At 41.8% G+C, this 12,264-nt stretch overlaps 1 protein-coding gene across 2 annotated transcripts in view; it reads left to right on the forward strand.

The window, feature by feature from the left end:
* Nucleotides 1-12,264, forward strand: part of dennd1b (DENN/MADD domain containing 1B) — a 104,282-nt gene that overhangs the window by 78,576 nt on the left and 13,442 nt on the right. For both annotated transcript variants that reach the window (XM_041935293.1, XM_041935294.1), the window contains 5 exons: nt 5,772-5,862; nt 7,116-7,156; nt 8,480-8,515; nt 8,960-9,016; nt 10,656-10,745. In XM_041935293.1, coding sequence (XP_041791227.1) covers nt 5,772-5,862; nt 7,116-7,156; nt 8,480-8,515; nt 8,960-9,016; nt 10,656-10,745 — 315 coding nt within the window. The remainder of the gene's footprint in view (nt 1-5,771; nt 5,863-7,115; nt 7,157-8,479; nt 8,516-8,959; nt 9,017-10,655; nt 10,746-12,264) is intronic.

Below are 12,264 nucleotides of genomic sequence, written 5' to 3' on the forward strand. Positions count from 1 at the left end.
ATTTAACTTAATGCATAAAACCAGCACTTTTACTCATCCTACAAATCTGCTGTCACTTATGTGCACATTGACAGATGCACAGCCCTATTCTATAAGCTATAGACAGGCACGCGTAGAAATAGATGACTGAGTGCTTATATCGTGGGTTACTTTTCCCTCTCTCTTCAGTGTCAGGTTATTTTTGAGCTGATTTTTTATTTAGAAGGTTGAGAGTCCTCATTTTAACACATGAAAGTTTTCTCTCTGCATCCCTTTTGCTCGCCAAACTGTCAACTGGGACAAGTGAGCATTTAGTGTCTTGAAAGTTCAGTTGTTCAGGGTGAGGAGAAAATGAGAAGAGAGAGGCCTAGGATTATAGATGGTTATTGACCCCTAAACTGTTTACTGTAGTTATCTCTCAACACATCTTAATGTCTTTCTGTATGAGTTTTTTTTTAGCTTTGCCTCGTGCAAAAACAAAACCATGATCAACCAGGCCTGTTAAAAGTATTTTTACTAGACTAAACCATATTAAGGTTGCATTCTGCCTTTAACATGTATGCACAAAGAATGCAGTCTGAATTTAAACATTCAGAAAAATGAATATCCACCACTAGTAGAGGCAGTATTTTCAACTCCACTGTGGTCATGTGTGTATTTATGTGCTGTGTATTTAGGGGATTGGTGTGTGTGAGCAGGTATCCTTTATTCATGCGTGGTTACACGAGTTTCCCTTAAAATCACTCATGTATACTTAATATGTTTTTCCCCCAAATCCCTTCAGCAATACTAAACTTAGCTGAGCCAGAGCTGAGCCGAGAGACACCTCTGGCTCCAAAGAAAATTTCCTCTCACCCCTTGAATTTTTCTTTGCGCTCTCTGACCCGTGATAGTAGTGTGATTTACCCCCGAGAGTTACAGCACAGCGGCCTTCAATCAGCCTTTTGTTTCTCTGGACACTCTGCCCCGTCTATAATTTTCCCAGGCAGAGCAGATAGCGAGCAGCAGTTCAAAGCATCCTCCCGGCTGGCTCCTGCCTCAGCGGTAGCATTGGGAAACAGGCCCTTATCTCCTCCTCCTCCTCCTCTCCAGCACAGGGGATGGGGTGAGCTTATCTCCTTCACTCCTCTTTGGACTAAAGTGAGAGAGGCCAGCAGTCCGCCCGAGCTCTGCTCTGGCCATGACCCATATCTGCTCGCAAACAATACCCAACGTGCGTGGCCACACACATGCACGCATTAATTTTTATATACATAAGTACAGCACACACTGTGGGACTGGACATGTTTGGATTTGTTCCAGTACTTCTGCTGCTTGTTTTTGTTATTGTTGTTACACCAACTGTTGTTATATTTGCTTTTTGTCCTGTTATGCACCTATAATCCAATATATTGTCTTCATTGTGAGTATGTTACAAATTATTTATAGGCGTGTAAGTAGGACTGCTGTCCTTTTAGTATTCTTCCTAATTAAAAAAAACATAAATAGCATTTGGCCACATACAGTGAATACTAAACTTTGGCTGCATGTATAAAAAATAGATTAAAATCCGCAAATGCTCCATTTCTGATATAACAAAAGGAGCAGGGATTAACCACTTCCAATAGCATTTTTTTTCTTATAACTTTTATTTAGTTAATTGTTTTGCTTGTTTGTTTCCCCTATTCTCCAACTGAAGTCAACAGTTTATTGGGTGTGACATGCAACAAATCGAACCGGTAACGGTTGTGACCGTCTGGCCATGCGGCATGTGCCGTTACCATCCGACTACCAAGGTGCTCCACAAGGTCAAGCTTGAGCCAAATTCAAACCACATTTTTGGAATTGGTTGACCACAACACACATTACACACATGGTGAAGCACACACGCATAATGCCGAGGTGTTACCTGAGTTTGAGGTGTCGCCATCTCAGCAGGAAATTGCATTTCCACAGGTGATGTTGTTTTCGTTTCTTGTAAAGCAGCGCTTTGGCTTCATGATCAGCCACAAGCAATTCCAGTTTTATAGGGGGAACGGCTTGGAGTTGTTCATGCAAATTCAGGAAAACATTATTAATACTTAGGGAGCTGAATGGCCTAGTTGGACAGAGAGACTATTGTGTGCTGTCACGTGATATTTAGGGCCATCACTAACTTTCAGTACCCCTATTTAAATGTGTTATTGTAACAAATCACTTAATATAAGTGATTTTGGATAAGCACACTCTCTAAATCACTGAAATGTGAATGGGTCTTAAAATGTTTTTTTTCCCAGTCCACACAGATCTATGTTGAGTGCATTTGAGTCGTATTATCTTGCCCCTCTATGAAATACAGACACCAAGCAAACCTTAAAATGAATAGACACATGCACACCTCATAAAAATGTCACAATTTCACCATCTGACACACTTCTGTTCCTGGACGTTGTCCTCTCTGCGCAGTCCACCAGCCCATCCTGTATTCAGAAGAACAAGTGGGAGAAGCCCTCCAAAAGAATGCGGGGGAAAGCCTGTCGACATTAACCTGCTTCCTATCAACTGTCCTCAGCCCCTACACACTTGCATATTCACAAGCGCACACACACATGCTGTTTGTGTGTGTGTGTGTGCGCTGTGCTAGCAGACTGATTCAGTGATGTCTCTTGCTCTTATTGACAAAACTAAGGCGTACACAGTTTTATTGAGTCTGTAGGGGGACTTGTACTGTGATGATTTACTGCCAGGAGCCTCTGTAGACAATGTGCTTCCCATCAATCAATAATCATCCGTCATTCTCAGTCTGTATAAATACAATAACTGAGCCATTTGCAGAAAAGGTGTGTCCCTACCAATTTTTTTTAATTTAAACTCTGATCATATGGTTGCTCTGTCCACTCCATTGAGTCCACAAAGTTATGGTTTAATGTAAGACTGAATTGTATTCTAACCTAAAGGAATGATGGATAAAACGACCTCTGTGGCCAAAAGTGTAAGTAAGAGTTGAAGTGCTTCAAGATGCACGGCCGCTCGTGCTGCTAGCTGCTGGCTCCAAAAACTCTCTTACTGTACAGAATTAATTCCAGATTCCAGCTTCTTTCTCAAAATACAAAATCAACTTTTCTACAAGATGGGGGGTCTCAATAGCCTAGTCTTAGTCAGAGTCTTCTGATGTATGTCTCTGGGGCAGTTCATTCACCAAATCACAGCGAAAGCTATCTAATGATGCTTTTCACACGGACCAGAGACAGTACTCTGATTTGATTTACAGCGACCCACTGATTCCCCCATGAGGAAGCACTTGGCGAGAGCGGTTTTGAGAGTGTTATTAATTGGGTAATAGATTACAACGACTAAAAAGAAGCTTGTTTTGCTGCGCCTGTGCTTGACTGACATGCATCGCAGCCTGTCAGGCATCGATAGTGGCTGCCACTTGCTCTCCATCATTTTGGCCAAATTTGGATTTCCGTGTTAAAGTAACTAGCAAATATGGTGGTGAGCTATAAAATCCAACCTCTAAACCCCCCCCTCAGAAACCCATGAGTGACGTGATTTCCACCATATCCCTGAGTATCTGCAGTTTATGGGCTAAAATTCCACAAATGAGACCCAGGTTGCAAAAAAAAAAGGGGCTTTAGGCTTTCCATGTATGTATCTCTGTAAATGAACCCCTGTGGAGTCCTAATCCTAACTTCTGGCTCCACAATTCCAGAGTTTAAATAAATCTAGACCACTGTGACCGACCCGTGAGTGAGTCAATGTGCTGCTGGTAGCCAGATGGAATAACTCTCTACTGTCTGAAACTAAAACATCAACAGGAAACAAGATGACATGTAGCCATGAAGAGATGGAGCAGGATTCACATCCAACGCCTGAATCTGTTCTGCATGTTTTGGCTCAACTTCATTTACAAGTAGTTTGGGTTTGTTTAGAAAAATTCAAAAACAATTGACACTTGAATGTGAATGGAGTAAATTTGATTTTTGTGTACATTTATTTAGTCTCCTACTTTTGGCTCGCATGTTCTAGTAGTCCTAAATCCTGAGATTATTTCCTGTTTCTGTGAGATAGTTGCTTTCCTCTATTTTTGGTCTCCTTCAAAACAAAGGAAATGAGCCCGTGCACGTGTGTTTGTGCATACGTGCACATTTGCTTGCACGTGTGCACAAGCAAGTGTTTAAGTGTTGGTTTGCATGTGTGCGATAGTGTGGTGATCACAGTCTGCCATTGTTGAGTAATGTCTAATTAAGGCCCACAATGAGGCAGGTAATCTGGCCGGGGTGTGTGGAGGGAGACGGGGGAGGAGGGGGGTAAGTGGAAGCTTTGGCTAGGTGATGATTTGGGTTGATTAGGTGCACTAATTGGGCCAGCAAAGTAGCAGAGCAGTGGTTGGAACCTGCAGTCTCACCTCTCATTAAAATGATCTAATGATGAGTTTCCAGCTCTTCTGACCAGAGGAGCGGGCGGCCATGTCGGTCGCTAGTTAGCAGGCTGTCCCTGAGGACACGCACCCTAAAACAGCCTACACTGTTGTCACACTTTGGACACACTTGCAGTGGTGGGAGTGGGCTTGCTCCAGTCAAAAATGATCTGTTGTTGTTCTTAAAAATGCAAAAGAGTGCTTTAAAGGTAGGAGGTGTTGATTGTTAATTAATGCAGTCATCACTCAAAATAAATTTTGGCTTTAAATCCAAATGCTTTAGTTTTTACTAATTATTTTGAATGACACCATTACTGATTGTTATCTGCTTTGCCCTCCTACCTTTATACAAATAACTGAAGAGGTTAAAAAAAGAGTTTTCGTTTAAGTTTGAACACAAAGGTTTAGAAACAAACTACTAGAAAGTAAGTTTTGAGGACTTCAGATCTTGAAAATGAAAGAAAAGTACTTTATTACAGTTGCTTGTTTTTATTTATTTATTTATTTATTTAACACCAGAAACTTGTCAAAATTAGCACAAGGATTTCACTGCAGAGTATTATTTCCACACAGAGATTTGCTGATACAATAAGTGATTGCACAGGAAACTAACAGCAACTTGGGGGTCAATGTGGTTGGATTTAGCTAATCGGAAACAGCGCGCCATGTGTGTGACTGAGTGATCTACGTTCACATGAGATTTTCTTCACACTCATTTAGACATTTAGACAGATACAAAAACTGCAGTACAACATCAATCCAGCACCCTGTCACATAACTTCACAGGCCAAGTGCTCGGAGGAGGCACCAAAGCTCTTATAATGGGCCGAATTGATAAGAAATGTGTTTAAAGCTTTTGTTGACATCATCTTGTTTTTTTCCTTTTCCTTCCCGTCTCATCCCTGAGTTTATTTGGTCATGGCCTATAAAAACCCACAAGATATTTCTCATGCTTTAATGTCTAAAGAATGCTGCTGTTTTCTATTGTGTTAATCACAAGTGTTGAGGTATGTGTGTGTCAATGCGTGTGTGTGATTGCTTGTACTTGCGTAACATATTTACGCGACTTGAAATGTGTAGCTGTCTTGGCAGGTCGGTCCATGTTTATGAGATGGAGTTTTATGCGCTCCATGGTACAAAGGGAGGAAATGAAACTTCCTCATGTCTCAGACAGTGTGCGGCATGTAGTCTGCTGCCCTAATCCCTCACCTGCTCCACATTACCAAATCCCTATTACCTGCAACCCACCTAATCTTGGGATGTAGTTTCTGTCAGGTAGGATTAATAACACCCCACTGTGGCCTGAGTGTTTGAATCTGTGTGTAAGTGTATGTGTATCTGTTTAAGTGTGTCCACCCTCCCTCCTCCCACCAACCCCGTTCTTTAATAAGCACATTGTAATTTATGGTTGTAGTTCATCGACGGACGGCTGGCCAAATTGAACGCAGGCCGCGGCTTCTCCGACGTGTTTGAAGAAGAGATCACAGAAGGGGGCTTCTGTGGAAGTGAGTAGTGCTAGACCTGTCTATCAATTAGCCACATTATATATTTTTTTTTGCAGTATTTCAAGCAGGAGGCAGTAGTCATCGTGCTTAAGTAAGATGTAAAAGCAGCGAACAAAACACAGAGAAACCTTTAAAGTGCCTATAAATAAAAGAAAAGGCACTTATTGGGCCTTCCACTGCCCAAAAAGTCTTCTAAAACAATGATAAACTGATTAAAAAGATGGTAATTTATGGAGGATTCTGCTGCATATGTTTTATAACATGTTAATTTTAAAACATATCTGGTCCTACTTATTGTTTGAGTCAATTTTAAAGACTGTAAAATTTCTCATGAACACATCTGTGACCACATGAAGTCCTTTAAGTACTACTGCACTAATGAACTGTAATTTTTTAAAGAAGAAAGTAATTGAATTATCATTGATTAAAAATGTCAACATATAAGCTTTGAATTCTGCCTTACAGTGACTCTTAAAATCAGTAACAAGTCAGCCCCTCATGGTGAATTGCTTGTTTTTTTTATATTTGACATGCAGCTTGAGTGTCATTTTTAGTAAAAGTCTTATTGGAAGTGATACAGCGGTTACCTGTTAATCTGATTGAATGTGGCAAAAGAAGATTGACGAAAGAATTAATGACGCTTTGGCAGGATTGAGCATTATTGCACATGAAGACTGTGCACGAGACATCAGAAAGTCCCACAGGAGTGCTCAGACAAATTACATCATTTTGATCGGAACACTTCAGGGCTGAGTCGTATTTACAGGGCAAGAAAAAAGAAATGCCATCCAGATGTTGCAGCTAAATCTTATTAATTCTAATCCTGAGCTGAACCCACACTGTCATCGGCAAAACCCTGGATGCCACAGAAAAATATCCACTATAAGACATCATCCGTTCTGCAGTCACAAGTCCATTGTATTCAGTTATTAATGCTAATTCTGTATGCAGCACCAAATTTTACTTTGAAGCATTATTGATTATGTCACAAAAGTGACAAAGGAAGAGACCAAATAATGCCAAAGATTTATAGTGTGCCGAATTGATTTATATTTTACCATTTTTAATCAGCCACATTACCTGATGCTATTACTGTCACTGTGTTCGTCCTGTTTAATATTGAAATATTGTCTGCAATTTAAGACGTGTCACAGTGTAAAATACATAGTTACCTTTTCTTAACAATGTTAATACAATGCTCTCGAGTGCAAAATGATTAATTCATATTTCCTGTGTTTTATACATCCCTCCAGGTAATTCAAGGTCTTACCAGCAATGGATGCACACTGTAAAGGTATTCACAGAGTGGCCTGCATATCATACCTAAACACTTTTATCTATGGCTTCCTTTTTTTTTAACGTTTCGCTCATATTATTCTGGAGTTATATTTAATTGAAAGCGTGATTGACACGACTCTGTGTTTGAAGTCCTGGCGTTCGCCGGAACGAAGGCGCTGCCTGAACGTACAGATCCAGCGTGAGTGCAGTTTGGTGTGTGAAGCGGCGCGTGCAGCAGGACAGTGGAGACAGACAGGGAGGGAGACAGAAGTGATTTGACGTGACAAGACGTCCTCCGACATGACATGTTGATCTGGCAGCAAACACGGGCGTTACTCCGCTGAACCGACCCAAGAACATAGATCCCTCCCTCCTTCTTCATCTCCTGTCTCTTTCCCCCTCTCCTTCTCTCCCACTATCTATCTCTCTTTATCTTCCTCTCTCCCTCTTCTCATCTCTGTCACCCCCCCCCCGCGATCTGCCTCCCTCCCTCTCTTTCTTCACTGAGTATCTCTCCCTCACCCCCCCTCTCTCCCCACGCCGTCAGCTAAGGCTGAATTAGTTCTCTAGAGTGCTCTTCAAAGGTTTGTTAAAGTTCACATTTCCTGACTGACAGGGATCTATAAGAGGGGCCTTCACCTCGGCCCCTCTCCTCCTCTCCCTCTGCCGACTTCTGAAACGCCGTCTGCCATTTACTCTGTTTAGCCATTTAGCCAACGCTTTGTGCTTACTCGAAAGACCAAACAGAGAAACTGAGTGAGACGCCAAACGAGAGATGCAGCAACCTCGGAGAGAGAAAAGAAGACACGCACAGAGAGATATTGGGTGCCGTAATGTCAGTCTGCAGAACTCAAAGTAGAAATCAATCACACGCAGTCCCTTCCATCACTTTTAGCCTGCTTCTAAATCAAAACCTCCTGAATGCTATGAATCATGCAGTTTATCATGGCTCAGCAATATGATACTTTATCTGGTGTCACCACGCATATACTGAAGTTGTATTACAGTACCATCGACAGCTGAAGAGGGAGTTTTGGTTATGTTTTGATTTTGAAGATAAGTCCTGTGTGACTACTTTCATATGGATGATATGGTAAAAATAATTATCAGGCTCAATATCAAGAAGAATACTGTACATCTCAGAGTGACTCATGTTTGTGTTTTACATGAGCTTGTGCTCAATCATAAGATCATCCCTTTATGATTACAATAAAAGCAGATAAACATTAACATTATTGCCCAAACCTACATGTGTGCATATATGAATATTTAATATGAAAAGATAATTAGCGTATATGTGCGGAAGTGACTGACTAATCGTTTTCTGTGTCGGTTACAGAGAGGAGGAGCTCTCTTCAACACAGCTGTGACAAAGGTACGTTCTCCTGCAGGACTGCACTGAAGCTAAATGTTTTTCTTCAACATGTACAGAACTTGAAACACTGCGTCCTGAAAGTGCCATTGAAACAGACCTCCTGCAGGTTACAAATTAATTTAAAAACTTGCGTGTTTTGGAATTGGCAGTGGAAGGAATGGGAGCATTGACAAGTCCGCGTTTGATGAGCTGCACCACGTCGTTATGTTCTGTACAATAGGTGGTCAGGGTGCCCTTTCATGTTATCGCCTCCTGTTAGTGTGCGAGGCTCTCTTATCCAGCCTTTTGTCTCCGTGTTTTTGCCACGGGGATCAAAGCATTTCTTGATGTTACATGAAACCAGAGCAGAATGTTAATGCAACATGTTTTGATTAGTAATCTGTGTGTGTGTGTGTGCGTGTGTGTCTGAATGTTTGTGTCTGTGCGTGTGTTGTTCCTCCCTAGGCCAAGAGTCATGCCAAGAGGGGCATCCGGGACATTAAGGGCAGACTTAAAGCAAGGGTGATCAGCGCGGACCTTCACACCTCTGACACACATGCACACATAGTAGCAGCATGCGTACACACACTCGCGCGCCTAATTCTGTTCTGAGGCACACAGATAGACACACACACCCCTCATGGAAACAGACAGGAAGGCTGCTTTACATGGAGAGTGTGATTCTGACGCAGCGGCCTTTAATGACTGTTGAAGCTTGCTTAGCGCTTTGTTCAGGGCTGTACATTTTTAACCAACGCCCCTCTGGCTATGGCCTGTCATGTCATCCGAGCCCCGGCCCCTCTTTCTCTTTTATTGTCTGCATATTTCATCAGTGAGCCTGTGATTTCCTCAAAGCTAATGTAACGAGGTGTATGTTTCCATAAGCCTGATGGATTTGATAAGGCAATAGCAGTTTGATCTGTCAGTGGGAAACTGAGGAGAGAGGGCACTGATGATGAACAAGAGGAGTACGCAATGTTCTGCCATGTGAATGCACACACACACACACACACGCAGAGCAGACGCAACAGAGGTGTTGAAATCTGTTTGATTTTGAAGTTAAACAGATTTCATGTGCGCTCATAAATGAATTTACAAATACACAAATGAATTAATTGAAGTTTCTCAGGATCACTCTTAATCTGCATTGTATTGATGTTGCTGGCAGCCACAGACAAGGACCTCGATACACAGACGTGTCAGAGGTGGTTATAATGCTGGTGCAATTCTGTATATCTCACATTGTGAAACCATTGTCAAATTTTTTTTCTACTGAAGATTTCCATCTTTAAAAACAGGTCATGAATATATACAATTCTGATTCCAAAAAAGTCGGTACACTGTGTAAAACATAAATAAAACAGAATGTGATCATTTGCTGATCCATTTTGACATATGCACAATTGAAAACAGTACAGAGATAATATATTTAATGTTTTGGCCTCATCAGCTTCATTGATTTTTCTAAATATCTGCTATATGTTTAAATATTAAACATATTGGGACAGGAGCAACTAAAGACTGGGAAAGTTGTGGAACGCTCCAAAAACACCTGTTTGGATCATTCCACAGGTAAACAGGTTCATTGGTAACAGCTGATAGTATCATTATTGGGTTTGAAAGGAGCATCCTAGAAAGAAAGGATGGAACAAGGTTCACTGCTTAAAGCACTTCATTAATATTCTGAAAATCCTCAGTGACTGTTGCTCAAACACAACAAGATTTTGGTTTTAGAGTATTTACAGTCACAGGATGGTATACGTGGGATCGATTCAGGTGAGCTACAGTGCCTTTTAGACCAAAAGCAGCAGTGTGACTCATTGAATAAGCTCTATCAGGCTTTACATACACTATTCTTGTCAGTAGGATCAGGCAGTCATTTCATGGGATTTTTTAGCAGTAAGAAAAATAAAGAATATCACCAGACTGATCATTTGACTTTTAAGAATGAAAAGACAAAGACAATCGTCGCTTTAGTTCAGTAATTTCCTCTTTCATCTGAAATGGATTAACTGAATTGAAGCAGCGATACATTGGATGTTTCGTGGAGTGGTTCTTTCACAAGAATGCAAACACACATTATTCTACAAGTATTGTTGTCACTTTAGTTAACTTCTAATACAGATCGACATCAGATTTATATTCCTCGTTTCTCTCCCAGGAGGAAGAAGAAGAGGGGATGACGGTCTGTGCGGGGTCTCCCACCAGCACCAAGAGCCTGTCTCCAAGGAGACTGCAGAAGATGAGACGGGTATGGCACAACACACACGTACATGCACACACGCGCACACACACAGATGCACATCAGTAAATGAGTTAACTACATGTACAGTGACTGATCATACCAGAGCTCAGTTTTCACTTGAGCGACGTGGATTCAGTCTTCCACTTCAGCACTGTGTCCATCCACTTTTTATTCTCATTTCTTTCTTTCTCCCTCTCTCCATGCCCACATCTTTCTCTCTCCTTCTATTCCCATCCTTCTCTCTCTGTCTTTCTCCCCCCACTCTCTCTCTCTCTTGCAACAGCTCTTGGAAGCACCGTAGTTTGTCAAGATGCCAAACGTAATGATAAGCATTTTTTTCCCCTTTCAACGCACTCATGTTGTACATTCGGTATTTTTCTCTGAACAGCACGGACAGTAGAAGCAACTCATCTGCTGGTCAGCATTTCCTCTGAAGAATTTGCTTGTGCACCATAAGTGGATAGCACGTTTTTTTTTTTTGTTTGTTTTATTTTTTTGCTTTCTTTGTTGCGTGCAGAGCTGGCACTGAATGTGCACGCACACGCACACTCACAAAACACACATTCATCAAATTTATCAAGAGAGTTAAAAATGTTAGAAAATTATAAGAAACCTTAGTGGGAATGAAAATGTGCGTGTATATTTTTTTGGTGCGGGAAGTTTAGTTTCATGTAATTGAAATATCACATTTGTGTACAGTATTACACACATGCACACAGCCTCAGGGTTGCTAGTTATATCTCCCACCTCATATCTATACCTCTATACTCTCAGCTGGAGCTTTTCCACCTCCTAATGCTAAACGAAAAGAGGCAAGTGGGCTCCAAATTGTGTCTAAAGAAACGCACACACAAAATAAAACATGCCTGCATTGCACACACTTGCATTTTGGTAACAGTCATGTAAGAGCGTGATTAGGAGAGGTTGTGCTGTCTCTAATTAGCGTTGCGTTTCCTGTGTGTGTGATGAGGCTGGAAAGTCTTAGCGCAGAGGAAGGTGTGACGGCCGGGGAGAGGAGAGGAACGGCAATTAGGGCTTTTCTAAAGGCCTCCTCGGACACCCCCCCCCCCCCGCTTGTGCACACACAAAGACGAGGCCAACCTGACACACACACACGGATTAACAGTTAACATGCAATTGATGTGCACACACACCCACAAACACGCGCGCACACCGTATTCAGGATACACACATGCTCACACCCCTGTCCCTGCCATTGAGGTCTGTTCATTGCCACAGTAACGGGTCCCTGGAGACCACTGGAGGAGGGACACATAGGACATAGGGTAACATGTCCCACAGCAAAGGGTGGTGTGTTTGTGTTCATATATAATCCACAATGCTCTTCCCATGCTTTTTTCACGCTGACCTCCTTAACATTCCTTATAGTTCATAACCCAGGTCTATTATTGTATTACCCGGACCCCTGCACATTAAAGACGACTGAAACTGAAAGTGAAAATTGAGAAGCCAAGGAAGCCTTGATGATTTATGGCCTTTCAGTGTGCAGTAACCCCTGAAAGAT

The sequence above is a fragment of the Chelmon rostratus genome, chromosome 4 (assembly GCF_017976325.1).
Source record: "Chelmon rostratus isolate fCheRos1 chromosome 4, fCheRos1.pri, whole genome shotgun sequence".
NCBI lineage: Eukaryota > Metazoa > Chordata > Actinopteri > Chaetodontiformes > Chaetodontidae > Chelmon > Chelmon rostratus.